At 39.5% G+C, this 19085-nt stretch overlaps 1 protein-coding gene across 6 annotated transcripts in view; it reads right to left on the bottom strand.

Annotated features, from left to right (window-relative positions):
• The window catches only part of KMT5B (lysine methyltransferase 5B), a 53632-nt gene that overhangs the window by 15545 nt on the left and 19002 nt on the right, over positions 1-19085 (bottom strand). For 4 of the 6 annotated variants that reach the window (XM_022591208.3, XM_030763370.2, XM_089914397.1 and 1 more), the window contains exons 3-9: positions 12680-12827; positions 8998-9066; positions 4485-4650; positions 4010-4119; positions 1948-2114; positions 1653-1672; positions 1435-1571 (exon numbers count right to left, since the gene is read on the bottom strand). In XM_022591208.3, coding sequence (XP_022446916.1) covers positions 1435-1571; positions 1653-1672; positions 1948-2114; positions 4010-4119; positions 4485-4650; positions 8998-9066; positions 12680-12827 — 817 coding nt within the window. The other 2 variants (XM_022591211.3, XM_089914398.1) reach the window with 2 other exon arrangements.

The raw sequence follows: 19085 nt of genomic DNA, 5'->3' as shown, positions 1-19085 counted from the left end.
CAGGGAGTCTGACGCCAGATCTCATGCACATCACTGTTATACTGTTATCTCTAAAATGGTTTTAAAGCATTATTCAACTGTAATTAAACTACTTCATGGATTAAAGGGTCTTTTTGTGGACTGGTCTAAGATTTAACCAATGTTTGAACCATTTTTTTAATTTAGAAAAAGATAAATTTTATCCCCCTGCATTCCCACTCCCTCCCTGCAAAAGGGGCAAAAATTCAGCAGCATCAGGAATAGGTTTTCTGCCCTCCCTTCGTGGCAAAGATCCCAGAGCTGGGAGAGAAAGAGCTGGGGTTGTACCACGACCCCATGCCTCTGCTCTCTCACGACACAGGGGAAACCGCTGGCTTCCCTGAAAGAAGGGAAACGTGGGCTCTGGGGAATCAGCATTTCTCCCGAGGCTGGATGGCTGGCGGAGAAGTAGTACCACCGCCTATCTTTGCTTCCATGCGTAAAGGGCTCTGAGGTCAGGCTGACTTGGACTTCTGCACCTGCAGTGTGGCCACACCACCAGCTCTCTCCCAGGACAGCTGTGAGGACTGAATGAGTCAGGGTGAGTAAAGCACCCAGTACAGCACGTAAAAGGGGCTCAACAAATCCAGGTGCGCTCATCTGAAGAAGAATATATACATATACACGTATACCCCAATCACTGCGCTGTACACCTGAAACTAACATGATCTTGTAAATCAACTATACTTCAATTAAAAAAATAAAAACAATAACCAAAAAACCAAATCCAGGTGTGCTCCCTGTGTGGCCTATGCCAGCATGGGGGCCTTCCTGCAGCACCGGCCCGGACAAGCTTCTGAAGCTGCCTCTGAGCTCAGACACGCAGAAATCGCCACAAGGAGACGAGCAGTGTGGACAAGGAGTCCCGCCAAGTCACACTTGGGGGATCTCTACAAGGACTCCAGAATCTTGATGGGTCCCAAAAGGAAGTTCTTCACCAAGTAACGGAACTTAGAAATTATTAAGAGCACGTGCATCAAAACATAACAATTCCAGAAGACACAGCTTGGTAGTACCCAAGACAACCTCAGGGTTTTTACATGATTAGCAGTGGTGAACTTCACTGGCCATTTTCGGAGCAACCCCACCCTGGCACCGTGTGTGTGTGGGCGTGTGCGTGTGCGTGTGCATGTAAGGTATTTCCCATTCTCTCTTTAAGCATATTTGCATTCTGATGAACTCATAATGATAACTGCTGGTAATGATTTTAACATTTTAAAGGGCCAGGTGCTGGGGCCCCTAAATAGTTCTGTGATCTTCGGTTTTGCTTATGCATGCTGTACTGCGTGCAATGCTGTAGAAAATAAAAGACTATCCCTTATCATTTAAAGGATGAGAAGATAACATGAGTTCGTGCTCATAATCATCGGGTGGTTAAAAGAATGCAAGAGCCGAATATCTTACTTAATACTTTACCTTTCACAAGTGTAACACTCGCAGAACTCATTATTTTCTCCAAAAAACCCATCTCCATAATAACAAGAAATTTCTTCTCCAGGTTCAATATCTCTTAGAGCCTTCACACATGCTGTGTCTCGACCAGTTGACACAAACTGAAATAAAATCAACTCATTAAGAAACTCATACCTGAAGCAAACACAAAATACTTGAGATAAAATATTTTTTATGCTTACCTTACAGTTAGGTCTGCAATCTGAAAAATGTCCAAAAGATAAAGTCAATTAACTGTAGATAAGATCTGAAACACGAACAATTACAGAAATCTGAAATAAGCTTTCCACATAATTTTACCAAATTTTGATAGAAGTTTCAGGTCTTAAGTTAAACTACAGGAATATTTATTTTAATAGGTTTATGCAAAAAGAAGAAATTTCTATTTCCAACCCTCCTTTAAAGGAAGATAAGGTCATTCTAAGTTTTAGAAGTGCTACCCAACACTAGAGCTAACACCTTAGAAACAGAGCTTACCATGGTTTATAAACGCAGCAGGACCAAGCCAGAGCTGAGCACAGTTTTTCCTTGTGGAATACATGACACTGAAGTCGTTTTCTCCATGTCTAAGTAGCATGTTCTCCTCAATTTCTGAAAGTTCGGCAATACAACCCACCAGTAATTCTATTTTGTCATTTCGTTTCCTATTTAAAATATGTGATGTTAAAAATTACTAGTAATTATAAATCGTAAGGCTTCTTTTAATAAAATAAGCCTGTCCAACAAATACCAGGAATCGAGAAGACTTAGCTGTGCATGTTTTAGCTGACTCACTTGGATCCCCACCTGGATGTCATCTCCTTTTCCCTGGAAGCCCCACAGCCTTGTGCACAGTTACTTGTGCAGCTAGCTGCCTTATCCCTACCAGAGACTAGAAAGTCCACTAGGAATCGTGCTACCTACACCTCTGAATCCCCTACCGGACCCAGCATAGTGCTTTGCAGGCAGAAAGGACTCAAAGACCCGCCGCACTGCATTCAACTTGCTGACACTGGAGAAGGAGACAGAGACAAGCAGCAGGAGGGTCGGGAGAGCCCAGAACTGGGACGCCGCCCTGCAGAGCAGCAACAGCAAATGTCATGCAAGCCAAACAGGCACTCGTCAGTGTTCTAGCAGCCACATTAAGGAAGGAAAAACAGGTGAAAGTACTTTCAGTAACATATTTTAACCCAATGTAACCCAAATACTATTTCAGCAGGTAATCAGTATGAAATATTAATGAAAAATATTTACAATTTAATATAAAATCTCACATGTATATCACAATTTGTAGCACTTCTCAATTCAGACTAGCCACATTTCAAGGTTTCAACAGCCGCCCGTGGCTGGTGGCCATGGTACTGGATGGTGCAGCTCTAGAACCCAAGACCTCAAACCTCCACAGCCATGTGCAACACGGAGCCACGGGAGCCGATGAGCAGGCTGGATTCCGTCCCACAGCAAACAGATACACTCACTCACATACATACACCCATGCAAGAAGCCCAGGAGGAAGGCTCTTTCCCATTCCAATTTCAGGTACCTGACCCTAAAATTTTTGCTATAAAAAATACTGGGGGTGGGCTTCCCTGGTAGTGCAGTGGTTGAGAGTCCGCCTGCCGATGCAGGGGACACGGGTTCGTGCCCCGGTCCGGGAAGATCCCACATGCCGCGGAGCGGCTGGGCCCGTGAGCCATGGCCGCTGAGCCTGCGCGTCCGGAGCCTGTGCTCCGCAGCGGGAGAGGCCACAGCAGTGAGAGGTCCGCGTACCGCAAAAAAACAAACAAACAAACAAAAATTCTCGGGGTGGTGTAAGAGAGGGGTTACATATTTCTTCTGGGAGATAAGGCAGGGAATAGGCATTAGAGGAAAGATATAATTACATATTCTCTCTTTCATGTATGGCTTTTATCCCTCCTAGCTGGGCTCAACTTTACTACTTTTATTTAAGCTGGCACACATATATATATTTTGAAGCAGGCATTGTGCTAGGAAGCTTCTACGCACGAAATTCCTACGTAACCTTTCTTATAGGCCAGTAAAAAACTGACTCTGGACGCCAGGTTATTCAACCCCAGCGTCCCTAACCTCTCAGTAGTCCTTGAGCAGGCATCCAGACTCAATGAAAGGAAAACACAAAGCATTCTGGCTTAGAGAGAGGATCTGGTTCAACTCAGACTTCTTCTTCTTGTTTTTTTTTAATAAAAAAATTTTTTTAAAGTCTTTATTGAATTTGTTGCAATACTGCTTCTGTTTTATGTTTGGTTTTTTGGCCCTGAGGCAGGTGGGATCTTAGCCCCCAAACCAGGGATCGAACACGCACCCCTGCATTGGAAGGCGAAGTCTTAACCACTGGACCTCCAGGGATGTCCCCAACTCAGACTTCTAATTTCACTGTCCCGACCCCAGTCACTGGGCTGAGGCACTGGCACTACACTGGCTCCTTTAGGGTAAGCTCTGGCCTTATTCCTTCCTACAACTTTCTTAGCACATGAACAGTAATTTAAGAGAGAACTGTAAACAAAATTACTTTACAGGTTTATACTAGTATAATAGTTACCACTCTTTTGTTGCAACAATTTTGGCTCCATTTTGTTCCGATGAATATCTATTACAAGGCAATATTTCAAATCCACTGTCGGTTGCAAACATTCGCAAGTAAATAAATACCTAAAACAGAAAAAAAAAAGTGACACCTACTTTACATTATTTATCTTGCTAGACTTCCTCAGAATTATAAAAGCAAACCACCACCAACAATGAAAAAATTTAAGATTAAGTAACAAATTTTGTTATTTTAAAATTTCCCATACTTGTGTACCTGGTGACTTGGCTATGTTACTCTAAAAGTTCACAGTAAGTTTCCCTTCTGGATGACAGAGTTTTCTCTATGGATAATCACACAAGTTATCTGATGTGTTATTAGGTCTTCATATTGATTAGTTTTATGAAAATTTCATTTAAAATTTCAGTGTTCCCTACAATTTAGGCTCATGCAAACAGATAAACAGTACTAATTTGGTTAATGAGCTCACGTGCTCCTTGAACAATCTCTCCTGCGTTTTGCTCTTGTTGAGAAAATAGTGCCGCGCCCACTCTCCTGAGGTCAGACATTTGAAGGCTTTCTCCAAGTGCTCATCTTTCTTGAAACGTTCAATTACTTCCTTTAGTTCTTCTTGTCTTCCTTTAATAGGCCGAAATCTGAAAGAAATCAGAACAATAACTTTAGTTATCTTCCATCATCCTTGGGCCACTGCTTAAGAGACCTTGAGAAAAAAGTAACCTAAAAACAGCCAGACCTAACAGAAGAGTAATAATAAGTAATCTTGATGATTATTACTAAAGTAATATTGATCACCAGGAGTTATAATTTCTCTTTCTTCAAACTATACTTTAATATTTTTATTTCAGTTAGCTCATTAACTGAGAGGTGACCAGGTGATTCAAATGAAAGCTGTCTGATTCAGGCTTTTATAACTAGTCATCTACTTTGGGAGGTACAAAACAATAGATCTAGAATAGAGCTCATCTAATTGAGTTAGAATGACAAGAATTTTTTAAAACATGCAGAATCAAGCCAGAAGAGTGCAAGGCAATAAGCTTCAGAAGAAGGATGAAGCAAACAAAATCATGCCATAAACAAAAACATCCTCTATGTACATAGTTAGAAAAACCCCAAACTAAGCATCCCAACAGGTCTTGAAACACACCTTGATGTTCCAACATCCATGTCAAATTAATCTTTGATAACTGCGTTCAGAGAACAAAAAGTGTGCAAAAGTACAACTCTAGCGGTGATACTGTTGTGGTGGTGATGGAAGGAAAAACTGTTGGGGTAGAATTTTAGAAGGCTTCCATGTAAAATCAGCTATAATGACTACAGAATATCACAGTGAGGCTATGCACATATTAACACATGATACAATCATGGCCCAAGTAAAACTTAAGTTGTACTCATTTTGAAGCTATGTTCTCAATAAAACATGTAATATGGTTAAAGGTACTTGGATCTTAATTCCAAAATTTCTTCTCATGTCGATTTCATTTGGTCTACTTTCCAAAATAAGGTTAGGTTTTTTAAAAATTAACATCCAACAAAACAAGGAATTACAGACTGTTCTTCAAATAAAACACATTAAGAAAAAAATATTAGTGTCTCAGGAGAAAAACTATTTGAACTATGAATCTTGCTCTAGCATCTAAAACTGCACATCGCAGACACCTGAGAATTCTAAACTGAGATAACATCTAGCATAGACTCCAGCGAAGGAAGCATTCAAGCAGTATTTTGTTTTCCAAATAAGCTATCACAAATGTATTCATCACATTTCAGTAAGATTTTAAGCCACAATATTTCACCAAGGCTTATTTATTTATTAGGTGCTGTGTACACATGTGCTATGGTGGAAAATGTAAGCTAGAAGACATGGCTACTGTTCTTGAAGGTAAAATTTTGCTGGGACCGAAAGCCATATGCATGCATCAAACAGATAAGCAAGGCATCAATATGCAAGTGCATGTTCATGTGGTACAAACAACACTGCAGCAGCACTCTGAAGTATGGAAATTATAACTAAGGTGTGAGGTTTGTTTGGGAAGGGGGCGGTTTGGAGTTGACTTTGATATGGGCCGTGAGGAAAGTGGTGAATTTAGATTTCTAAAGAAAAAGCAGAATATTACTATAGGCAGGAAGGAAAATCAAAAGAAGGAAAACAAAGTGAGAGAAATTCTAAGCAGAGGATCTTAAGGCTTGATTCAGAGATGACAGGAGCTGAGGGAGTCAGCTGGCGAGTAACAGTAAAGGAGAGTTCTAAAACGAGGAAGAGGGGAGACGTGAGGAACAGGACAGTAACACAATTTACTAGGCAGGATCTCTAGAGGCCTTCAGATGTGTGAGCATGCTGACACCTCTAGGAGCTTACTAGCTGCAGACTCCAGTTTCAGTAAGCTCTTAACACTACTAATAGAACAATCTGAAGGAGTTCTAGAGACATCATATGAAGAAATGGACAATGCCCTGTTTTATTTCCCGTTTCAATCAGTTAGCACACCAGCCCTCACAGACAGACGAGTGGAAGTCCTTTAGACAATTCCGAATGTCTTTAATTAGGCTGTCAGACTATGGTATCAGAGAACCACTAACATAAAGATTTGCAGAACTGTGAAAGTATACAAACGTCCATACAGTTATAAGATTAAACTACTTACTTGCAGCCATCATTAAGTGATTTCGTCAAGATTGGGTTTCTCTAAGAAACCCAGTCTAAATCCTTCTGGCTGCAACCCTACACCACGGGGTTATTTGCAAATGAAGGACAGATAAGACCACCAAGCAGCTGTTAGCTAAGGCACACCACTCCAGGCAATACAAAGTGATGGGAAACAGATAACCGGAGTTTTACGCAGTAAACAGAAAAGCAGTAGTTCACTTTGAGCAAATACGATGAATAATCCATGATGTTAAGTGATGGACGGGGCTGCAAACGACAGGAGCCAAGCAATCTTTACATGTTCAACGTGGGACTGACCAACGGTGCCACTTGTAAAGTAAATGCATGGCTCGACACATTAGAGAGCAAGAGGCAGGACTAAGTTCACCTGAAGATCTTAAGAACATGGCAGAAAGTAAGTTACAGACCTGGAATGGACACTGGCTATTCCTGACAGGTTTTACGTGTGCTCTCCGCTCCCTGAAACTTCCTCCCTATCTAAAAATACCTTTCAGCTATCCTTTTGTTTACTCTTTGTTCATGATGCCAAACAATTTATATGCTAAAACCAACACAAAATAATCAACTCTTGAGTTAATAATATTCTGCCTTCCACATATCCTGGGACTTTTATTTCTGCTTTCCTGCCTTCTACTGCCTCAAACACAAACCCCCAAAACTGTCCCTTGTTGCCCACTAAGCAAGAACCTCTACTTTACTTAAAATGTAATTTACTGTCAAAACTTACTGTCACAGTTGGCTGCTATAGGCGTGAAATGATAGTGAGGCAAAGGAGGAAGAAAATGGTTCTGGGTGCAGATGGGAAGGGGAAGAGACAGTTGTTTTCGATAACCCTATAGAAGAACATCAAAATCACCTGGCTGACAGTTCCAGTCAAATCCCATTGTAACAAAAACTGCGGGGAAATAAAAATTATTTAATAACATAAGATTGTTACAACTATTAGGGCCAGAGCAAAAGGCACTGAGGACCTTAGAAAAAATTAAAGTAATTTTCTATTACTGAATAGAAAAACATGCTCTGTCCTCTCCTTAACCACAATCACTCTAAATCTCCCGTACGAATTGCACAAAGCTATCCTTACGCCATGACTCCTAAAGCTAGGAGAAAATTTAGATTATCTAAAAATTATCTCTTGTTCCATAAATGAGGAAAATAAGGCCCAATGAGGGCTAACTGCTGGAAGGACTGGGACTGTTACCCAGGCCTTTCTCGGCCCCGCTCTTATCTGAACCACGAGAGCCCTCTTGTGTCGTTCTGTCATGAGAACAGGGTCTGACTTGTATTCACCGCTGCGTGCCAGCACTGAGCTCGGCCAGAGACAGCGCTGACTGGTACCCTGACAGCACCATGAAAGGGGTGGAAACAAATTGACTATCTGGGGGTGGGTGGGCTGGGGTGGGCTGGGATGGCAGGGGAGGCAAGAGAAACAGGTATTCGGCATTTCCACATCAACGTGCCCCTCTTCCCTCTTAATATTTAACATGTGCAACTTTAAATAAACCAAACATTTATTTTTCTCTTTCCACACCTCTCTGATCAATGGCTGGTATAAGAAATTTTAAAATATGTCATTTACAATTGTTTACTACTAAAAGGGGCAGAAAAAAACATATGAATTCACACTCCCACACACCTGTTCCCCACTCTTTCCAGAGACTGACTTCCCAGGTTTTCTTGCTATTTGGTTTTTCTGTTTCCAAACCCAAGAGACCACTGTGGCAATGAAGAAAAGTTGCAGATTTGTATTAGCTGCACTACCGTGCCCTTCCATTAGCATGTACAACCAAGAGCTACTGGAGGGAGGGGAAAGAGGAGGGGGGACAGAAAAAAGGGAGCAAGGGAAGGAGGGAGGAAGAGAGAGAAAAATGCTCAAATATTTAAGATATAAAATAAAACCATGAGTCAACATCGTGAACACATTTCCCCCTTGAAGACAGATTAACTGCGAACTGACAGATCGTAGATGCCGAGTGGAGGAGTCATGCTAGGACCACAGCTCTTCATTCCTTCTTGACCTGAAAATAAACAGCAACCAGAAACATACCTGGCTGAGTCCTGCAATCAGTGCTCAGCTAATCCCATGGAGTGACTCCTGATTTTTGGATGATTTCTCTTAAAATTACCCTGTTATGGAGTACAAGTGGTTTTTTAAATACAGCTATTACTAAGACCAAACTAGTTTAAAAGGTTTGCAAAATGTTCTAAAAATCGTGTTTACGCTGACACCTCCAATTACTTAACATAAAAGAACATTTATAAAGGCTGAAACAGGTTAGTTCGTATCTTATTACTGTTTGTAATGCTCTCTACCTACCTCACAGGGTTGTTGTGAGAAAAACTGTCAGATTTTGAAAAATGCCTTGAGCTCCTCGAAGGAAAGGCGCTATATAAATGCAAAAACAAACAACAATAAAAAACTATTTGTATAATTTGTACTTGTAATTTCTAAACAGACTTACAATATTGGTTGTAGCAGAAATCCCTAAAATGCTGTGATATTCAAGAACTTTATGAAGACACGGGTCGGCCTAGCATGATAACAAAGTCCAGGAAGCTAAAACGCTTTCCTTCCCACATAACATCATTTTACCCTTGATTATATTAAGTTAGAAGGTCGAAAAGTTTCTTTATGCTTTCTAGTCAAGCACTTGATATTCAAGAGGCATTTAAAGTGATTTATAAATTCATATTCAACAGTGGATACGAATAATCAAATATATAAATAAGGAAAATAAAAATTAGATGGTTACAGTAGTGGAAGGATGAGTAAGGACTTGAAGTCTGTGCCCTGAGAGGACTCTTCCCATTTCTTTACAATGTGATGTCCCCCAGCTCCTCAGGATACCATGAAATCGCTGGTCACGCAGCCCGAACGAGGGCGCATTACTGAAAGCATCCATTCCTGCTTCGCTACATTCATCTCTCCACTAGCTTTTTAAAAAAAATTAGAGGTATTACTAACAACTCTGTTCTCTGGTTAAAAGGAAGAACTTAAGTTTCATAACTGACAAAAGTCAACTAAATTGAAACATTTCCCAATAAACTGAAATTAATACTTTATGCTTTTTCTAGGCATTCATGCCACAACTCTGACTGCCTTCTTAGTAAATACAGGGATACGTTAAGAGTAAAAACATAGGCAATTCATAATATAGCCAAATAATTAAATATCTACTGTCTCTGAACAGTATTCCTGAAGGTACAACTGAAATAAGTAGAGAGGAGGAGGGCATAAAAAAAGAGAAACTAAGTTCACATCACAGATGTATAAACATGAGAACAAAGAGACCACTTATATAAGTAACAGGCGGACAGTTTGGAGAATTAAAACCCAAAGCTCCAATCACGTCCTCCAGTCACTTCTTTTGCACCCCAAAGAAAGAGAAGTCCACAAAAAGCTAATAATTTAAGAAATATTTATGGTTATTCAAATAAAGCACTATAGATTTTCCGTATTGTCTATAAAATATCTTTGAAAATGGGGTAAGTGACATTCTGGTAAATTCTTGCTCAGAAGATAAAGAACTATAAGTGATAATTTTCAAATAAATCCACTAAGTTTAATGAAAATGTATATACCTTTCATTAAGATTAACAAGCTTCATTAATAAAAACTCTGTATATTCCCCAAACGTCAGCTTACGAGAGTCTGTTAAAATACCTCTGGAATGAATGCCTCTGCTGAAAGGCGGAGAGCACACCTTGCTTTGACACAGCAACATCAACTGCTCAACCGCACTGGCCTAAGTGCCGACACTGTTACAAAGCCAACGTAGTCTAACCAGGGAGCAGTAGCATTATCTACACCATGAACGGCTATTTTAGGAAGTGTCTGAGTAGGATTAAATGTTGCACTGGAAAATATGAATTTAGAGGTACCTGGATATGGTAAGGTCTTAAGTTTTAACAATATCTGTGTGGTAAACCTAAACTTGACATTTTAGGATTACATGTTTTAAAGTGAGCCCTAGAAAACGACTGATAAGGAACTTTCTATCCATTTAGCACATCGGGACAAAGCTCAGTAGGCTAGACGGTTTAAGACCTTGCTTCCCAACTGTAATTCGGAGCACGTTAGAAATGGAGACTCTCAGGCCCCACCTCACAGTTATTGAATCAGAACCTGCATCTTAACAAGATTCCCCAAGTGACTCATATGTAAACTAATTAAAAGAAGCAGTTGTCAAGGAGGACTTTTTAGAAAACACGAGTTATTTACTGTCGCAGAACCCAGTAACAGGTAACTCTTCACCCTCTGGAATAGTCAAAGCGTGGGGGCTTCTGAATACATGGAGTTCTTTCCCAAGCCACTACAACTTTTGTTGTAATTTTGATGGAAAACTTTTAAAAATGGTTTATTTGCTTCCATGTTTCAGTATACAAGGCATAACGAACAGAATCTGTTTCAATGATGACTCCAGGCCGTAATTATGGGCCTTTGTGTAATATTCTGAATGCCACTAGACTGTTGTGTGAAACAGTGAATCACATTTCTTACCTCGGAGAAAAAAAGGCTAACAGGTGAGTTAAATACTATTAGGACCCTAATAGTAGGAGAATGAGCCCTGGTCTCTTGGGTTCACTGGGAAATAGGGGATGTGGGCTTAAAATAATGCAAACTAGATTTTTAGTTGGACACTACAGCATCCAATTCTGCTGATTTTCCAGAGAACAGCCATCCATTTGCCCATGTAGAAAATTTAAGTATGTGCCCCTCTGACGGCAGGGAACTATTTAAATAATCTCTCAAGTCCATCCCAACTTTCACTTCGTTTTAGTAAGTAAAGATATATGATGACAGGAAATTACATGAAAATACCAAAGGCACATTTTAACCTGAATTACTTCTTTTGGGATTTAGACTATAATTGATAAATGAATTATCTTGTTTTAATTCTAGCAAGGGACAGAATTAAAATAGGAAAAAACAGACACACAATTTTCCTCTAATCACCTGCCCCCAATTAATTACTGGTGACCACCCCTGTGGTGATCAAGCGCCTCTAGGGCAGTCACTGACACTGCAGCTACGGTAAGAGTGAACAGTGGTCCAGAACCTGTTCCACGTTCTAAATCCCTGATGTTAGGCTTTTCTATCACTCGAAAGCCTTTGCCATGGAAGTTAAGAGGCAACACAAAGTTGTAACGTTCTGATTTAGTGCTTGGCGGCAGTTAATTATGAAATTACCTAAAGGCCTTTTTGGGAGCGAGATGATGTTTAAGAGAATTAGAATAAAGAAATTTAAAGGGTCACAGATTTCAAGAGCTATGTCGTATTTTATATAGATGGCATTTGATACTCAATAAAGTGGTTACACATCTATTTTCTTACCTGCATACTGAATATAACCATGTCTTTAAAAATATTCACTCTAACTTATAATGACTAGCTGAGTCTCAAAGATAAAACATAATGGCAAAAATGGGATAGGGAGGGTGGGAGGGAGGGAGATGCAAGAGGGAAGAGATATGGGAACATATGTATATGTATAGCTGATTCATTTTGTTATAAAGCAGAAACTAACACACCATTGTAAAGCAATTATACTCCAATAAAGATGTTAAAAAAAACATAATGGTAAAATTCCCTATATACAGTGGAAAGTATTTGAAAGAATAAAAGTTTGTAATAAAATCATGAAAAAAACTGATGCAACCTAATTTAGGTAGAAAAAAAATCATACACATTTTCAAGGTTTTACAGGATGCATATTTCTTTCAGGTAATTCTCATCAACATTTAAAACAGAATATGGAGATGCCTCTCCAACTCTGTATTTTAATAGAAGTATCCCAAGATAAAATAAGAACACGGAATTAAAACTGACAACTCATGGAAGCTTATGTTGCTTTTCTTGACTCACACATGGAAAATCCTCCTGCAGCAAAATCTTTCCTTTAATGTCATTTTAAATTTTGACTGAAAGTAAAATTAGCCATCTATTTTCTTAAGTTCAACGATATCATCTGTTCCACTCAGGATAAAGACAAAATTACCTAGTATTCATTTTGTGTGTTTGAAAACCTAAATAGGGATCAAGAACCAAACTGGTTGCTAAGTCATCATTTTCACAGAGTTCCTTGGCAGACATTCCAGAAGATGGTACATATCGACTCTGTCCTTCGAATCCTGCATTACCATTACCTGTGAGAAGAAAAAAGAAGAAAAATTAACTCGCACTGAGTACTACTTAAATCTACCTTAAAAACCTTTAGCTTCACTGCCCATTCAAGTTAGTAATTAAGAATTGAAATTGCTTATTTCTATCAGTTTTACTAATTAAGAATTGAGTACCCTTTGCAAAAACAGAAAACCAAATGCAGTAAATTAACCGAGTTATTGAGAGCATTTTTGTTAGATAATATTATCAGGTTTCCCAAGAACGGGGTCTGGATAGTTGTGAGAATCTGACTCAGATGCCTTACTTGCGTCTCCAAGGAAGAGTTGAGACACAGGAGATGGGCAGATGTTCATCACAGTAGCAAGACAGCACAAAGGGCCGCTACAGACAGGGCTGGCATGAGAAGGAAACAAGAGGAACACGAGATACCCTCTGCAGTAAGCGCCAGAAGGCTAAATCTCAGGAACCAAAACGGAGCCTCCAGGCATTACCTTCCACTTCCTGCTTGTGGGCAGACGTGTGATTATCATCCCCACTTTGCTGGCAACTCAGGCCCAGAGGTTAAGAAACTTGCCTGTGATTACACAGCCAGGCAGGAGAAGAGGGGAGAGAAGTAGAGAGAGTCTGACAGGCCTATTTCTAACACCTGTTTGAACCAGATTTTGAAGGAATGGATAAAAATAGGGAAGTGACTGAAAAAGATAACTGAAGGAACTGGGTTTAACTGTGGAAGGAAAACAATGTAAAGAGAGGAAAGCAAGGCCAAATTTGTATGGATGAAGTTTCATCAGTGCTGATTCACGTTTGATGTATACGTCACTGAGGGTCTTCGTGGAGTCAGCACATGCAATTACAGAGGATACCAGCAGTATAACTTTAAGCCTCTCAAAATTAAGAGGTGGAAGAATGAGTGACAAAGTGAGACGTCTAACCTTTTCACCCACTGTTCCAATAAAGAAATAAAACACATGTCTAAGTCCCTGCCAAAGGGTCAGTATATGATTTTGAATCAAATTATTTGCATGTAGGTATGTATAAAACTATCAAAGTTGTTATATTTTCTATACCAGCTTTATTAACACTTAATTCACATACCATACAGTTCACCCATTTAAAGTGTACAATTCCATGGTTTTAAGTGCATTCACAGGATTGTGTAACCATCACCACAATCAATTCTGGCACATGTTCATCCCCCCAAAAGAAACTTCATACCTACTGGAAGTTATTATCCATTTCTCCCTCCCCCACAGACCCTGGCAACCACTAATCTACTCTGTTTCTAGGGATTTGCCTAGTCTGAAAATTTCATATAGATGGAATCATACGTGTTTTTTTGTGACTGGCTTCTTTCAATTAGCATGTTTTCAAGGTTCATCCACGTTGTACCATGCAGCAGTACTTCATTCCTTATTATGGCCAAATAATATTCCACTGTGTGGATAGACCACATTTGGCTGCACCATTTTATGTTCCCAAAAAATAGTGTATGTAAATTCTCCACATCATCACCAACACTTGTTACTATTTGTCCTTTTGATTTCAGACATTCTAGTGATTGTGAAGTGGTGGTTTTGATTTGATTTTCTCTGATGACTAATGATTTTGAGCATCTTTTCATGTATTGGCCATTTGTCTATCTCTGGAGAAATGTGTCTATTCAGATCCCTTGCGCATTTAAAAATGGGAGTTTTGTGGGGTTTTTTTTTGCGGTACGCGGGCCTCTCACTGTTGTGGCCTCTCCCGTTGTGGAGCACAGGCTCCGGGCGCGCAGGCTAAGTGGCCATGGCTCACGGGCCCAGCCGCTCTGCGGCATGTGGGATCTTCCCGGACCGGGGCATGAACCCGTGTCCCCTGCATCGGCAGGCGGACTCTCAACCACTGTGCCCTGCACCAGGGAAGCCCTGGAGTTTGTCTTTTATTATTGACTTGTAAAGAGTTCTTTATTCTGGATACTAGTTCTTTATCAGATATGTGATTTGAAAATATTTTCTCCTGTTCTGTAAGCTGTCTTTCCACGTTCTTGATGGTAACGCTTAAAGTTTGCAACTTTGGTAAATTTCATGTACTTTTTTTTTTTTCTTCTGTTCCCTGTGCTTTTAGTGTCATATCCAAGAAACCACTGCCTAATCCAAAGTTATGAAAATTTATGCGTATGTTTTCTTCTGGAGAGTTTTATAAGCTTTTAATTTAGGTCTTTGATCCATTTTGAGGTGTTTTTTTTTGCGGTACGTGGGCATCTCACTGTTGTGGTCTCTCCTGTTGTGGAGCACAGGCTCCGGACGCGCAGGCTCAGCGGCCATGACTCATGGGCCCAGCCGCGCTGCAGCATGTGGGATCTTCCCGGACCGGGGCACGAACCCGTGTCCCCTGCATCGGCAGGCGGACTGTCAACCACTGTGCCACCAGGGAAGCCCCATTTTGAGTTTTTTACATACAGTGTGAGGTCGGATCCAATTTCATTATTTTGCATGTGGATATACAGTTTTGCCAACCCCAACTGTTGAAAAGACTATTCTTTCCTCAATTTTATTGGCACTTTTGTCAAAAATCAGTTGACTACAAACATGAGGGTTCTTTCTGGATTCTCAATTCTATTCCACGAATATATATCTACCCACATGCAAGTATAAGACTGTCTTGATTACTGCAGCTTTGTAGTAAGCTTTGGAACCGAGAAGTATGAACCTTCCACATTGTTCTTTTTCAAGACTGTTTTAGCTATTCTGGATCCCCTGAATTTCCATAAGAATTTTAGGATCAGCCTGTCAATTTCTGCAAAGAAGCCAGCGGAGATTTTGATAGGGACTACATTCAATAGGCAGGTCATTTGGGGAGTATTACCATCTTAACGATATTAAGTTGTCTAATCAATGAACATGGGATGTCTTTCCATTTATTTATTTTTCTTTCCATTTATGTATTTTTTATTTATTTTTGGCTGTGTTGGGTCTCCGTTACTGCACGAGGGCTTTCTCTAGCTGCGGCAGCGGGGGCTACTCTTCGCTGCGGTGCGTGGGCTTCTCATTGCGGTGGCTTCTCTTGTCGCGGAGCACTGGCTCTAGGCGCGTGGGCTTCAGTAGTTGTGGCTCACGGGCTCTGGAGCGCAGGCTCAGTAGTTGTGGCACAAGGGCTCAGTTTCTCCGCAGCATGTGCGATCTTCCCAGACCAGGGCTCGAACCCATGTCCCCTGCATTGGCAGACAGATTCTTAACCACTGTGCCACCAGGGAAGCCCTTTCCATTTGTTTAGATCTTCTTTTAATTTCTTTCAACAATGTTTTATCATTTTCAGAGTTTAAGTTTTATACTTTATTGTTAAATTTATTGCTAAATATTTTTTCTTTTTGATGCCCTGTAAACGAAATTGTTAATTTCATTTTTGGATTGTTTACTGAAAGTGCATAGATATACAATTGATTTTTGTATACTTGTATCCTCCAACCTTACTGAACTCATTTATTCTAATATTTTAGTGGATTCCTTAGGATTTTCTATATACACAATCATGTCACCTGCAAATATTGTTTTACTACTTCTTTTCCAATTTGGACGCCTCTAAGTTCATTTTCTCACCTAATGGTTGTAATCAGAACTTCTAGTACAATGCTGAATAGAAGTGGTGAGAACAAATATAGTTCTGTCTTGTTCCTGATCTTAGGGGAAACCATTCACCATTAAATATGACATTAAGCTTTATCAGGTTGAAGAATTCCCTTCTGTTCCTAGTTTGCTGTTTTTATCCTGAAAGGGTGTTGGATTTTGTCAAGTGCTTTTTCTGCATCTATTGGGATGACAGTATGGTTTTTGTCCTTGATTGTACTCATATGGTATTATATCAATTGCTTCTCAGATATTAAACCAAACTTGCATTCCTGGGATAAATCCCACTTGGGCATGCTATAGAATTCTTTTCATCTGTTGCTGGATTTGGTTGACTAGTATTTTATTGAGGATTTTTGCATCTATATTTATTAGAGATATTGGTCTATAGGTCTTCTTCTCTTATGATGTCTTTGGTTTTGGTAGCAGGATAATATTGGCCTTTTCTTTGTAGGTAGTGTTTTTTTTGCTTTGTTTTTAAAGCTACTAATTCAATCTTTTTTACTTGCTATAGGTTTATTCAGATTTTGTATAAATAAGATTTATTAAATCGGTTTCAGTAATTTATTACTTTCTAGAAATTTGTTCACTTAATCTAAGTTACTTAACTTCTTGGTATACAGTTGTCCATAGTATTCTGTTACAATCCTTTTTATTTTTCTAAGGCAGTCTAGTAATGTCTCCTCTTTCCAGGTTGATTCTTGAGTCTTTCTTTCCTAATCAGTCTTGCTTAAGGGTTTGCCAGTTCTTGTTGATCTTTTCAAAGAACCAACTTTTTAGCTTTGCTGATTTTCTCTATTCTCTTTCTATTCTCTATTTTGTTAATTTCTACTCTGTTATTTCCTTCCTTCTGCTTACTTTGGGCTTAGTTTGCTCTCTCTCTCTTTTTCTGGTGTTTTAAGGTGAAAAGTTATTGATTGAGATCTTTCTTCATTTCCCTTTTGATTTTGTCTTTAACCCACTGGTTATTCAGGAGTGAGTTAATTTCCACATATTTGTGTTTCCCAAATTTCTGTTATTCATTTCTAATTTTACTCCATTGTGGTCGGAACATATATTGTATGATTTCAATCCTTTTACATTGATTGAGGGGCTTAAAGTATGGCCTAGTCTATGGTCCATTCTGAATAATGTTTCATGGCTCTTGAAAAGAATGTGTATTCTGCTGTGTTCTATAGATGTCTGTTAGGAAGAGTTGGTATAGGACTATTTGAGTCTTCTTTCCTTCTTGATTTTCTGCTTAGCTGTTCTATCCATTATTGGAAGTGGGGAACTGAAGTCTCCAAATTATTGTTGAATTATCTAAGATTTCTCCCTTCAATTTTGTGAATTTTTGCTTCATGTACTCTGCGGCTCTGATGTTAGGTGAAGTCGTTGCAGTTTATCTAAGGTGATGCAATGCTTTGTTTCTCTTCATCATTGGCTCTATTTTTGCACCATTTGTGCCCAATAATATTCAATGTGATGCTGTTCATCTTCACACTCTCTGGGTTTTTCCAACCCATCCCTCCAAATCTGTCTACACTTGGCGAAGTGTAGCTCATGTAATGGTCATTTTCAAAATTCTTATGTACCTCCAACAACCAAACTAATTAAGACCTTTTTGCACTGATGCCCAAAAAGGAGGCCAACAGCAATTTGGAAAAAAAAAAAAAAAAAGATTTAAGAGATGCCTAATTTACTGACCAGAGCCAATACCACTGCCATAATCACTACATTTCTCAGTTCCTTCAGGTTCCCACCACACGCTAAGGGGATGAGGAGGTGTCCAGGTAGAGGCAAACCCATCAGTCTTGGGCTCTCTCCTTACCCCTATCCCAAGCAGGGATATCGTCTAGTTTATTTGGTTTGTTTGTTTTTTGGTTTTTTTAAACAGAAACAGTGACCTGATCTGATATGGAAAAGTTAAGGGCAGCCTGGGCCCAGTGAATAGCATGGACCCATAAAAGGTAAGAAGGAAATGAGATCAGAACTGGTGCACTCTATCTGAAACTGTAGCAAATGCCAGGCTAATCAATCCAAATCTACCGGAAGTAGGCCAATTCCAACACAAACTAAGGCTATTTAGTTGTGGCTAAATTAACCTTAGGAAAAGAAGAAATATAAAAAGTTGTCTGGGACTTCCCTGGTGGTCCAGTGGTTAGGACTCCGCGCTCTCACCGCCAAGGGAGCGGGTTCAATCCCTGATCGGGGAACTAAGATCCTGCAAGCCGCATGGTGCAGACAAAGAAAGGAAGGAAGGAAGGAAGGAAGGAAGGAAGGAAGAAAAAGTTGTCCTTAACATGGCCATCTAATTTTGGACAATATTTATATAGCTGCCTACTTAGCTTACACTTATCCTGGGGCATTTTACTACTCTTAAAAGAACTATGAAACATGTATCAAATCTACACTTTCTTGAACTCTCAGTAAGTAGAGGTAAAAAAGTAACTCATTATCAATACTTCTTCTCTGTTAGGATAAACTGTTCACCCTATATAAATAGAAGAAATGGCGACAATTTGAAAAGCTGCCCTAACTTCCACTTATCATGTAAATTAGGGTTGACTTTATCATTCATATTGCTCTGTAAGTTTTTAAAAAAATACATACTTAAACTTACATCAAATATAAAAAAACACAGTTTGAACTTAAAAGAAATTTAATAGCAGTACTTTAATATTTTTAATAGAACAAATA

The sequence above is a fragment of the Delphinapterus leucas genome, chromosome 7, assembly GCF_059928025.1.
Source record: "Delphinapterus leucas isolate spDelLeu-1000000601 "Yukka" chromosome 7, BTC_Dleu_Yukka2, whole genome shotgun sequence".
Classification (NCBI taxonomy): Eukaryota; Metazoa; Chordata; class Mammalia; order Artiodactyla; family Monodontidae; genus Delphinapterus; species Delphinapterus leucas.
This window is presented reverse-complemented; position numbering and strand designations above follow the sequence as displayed.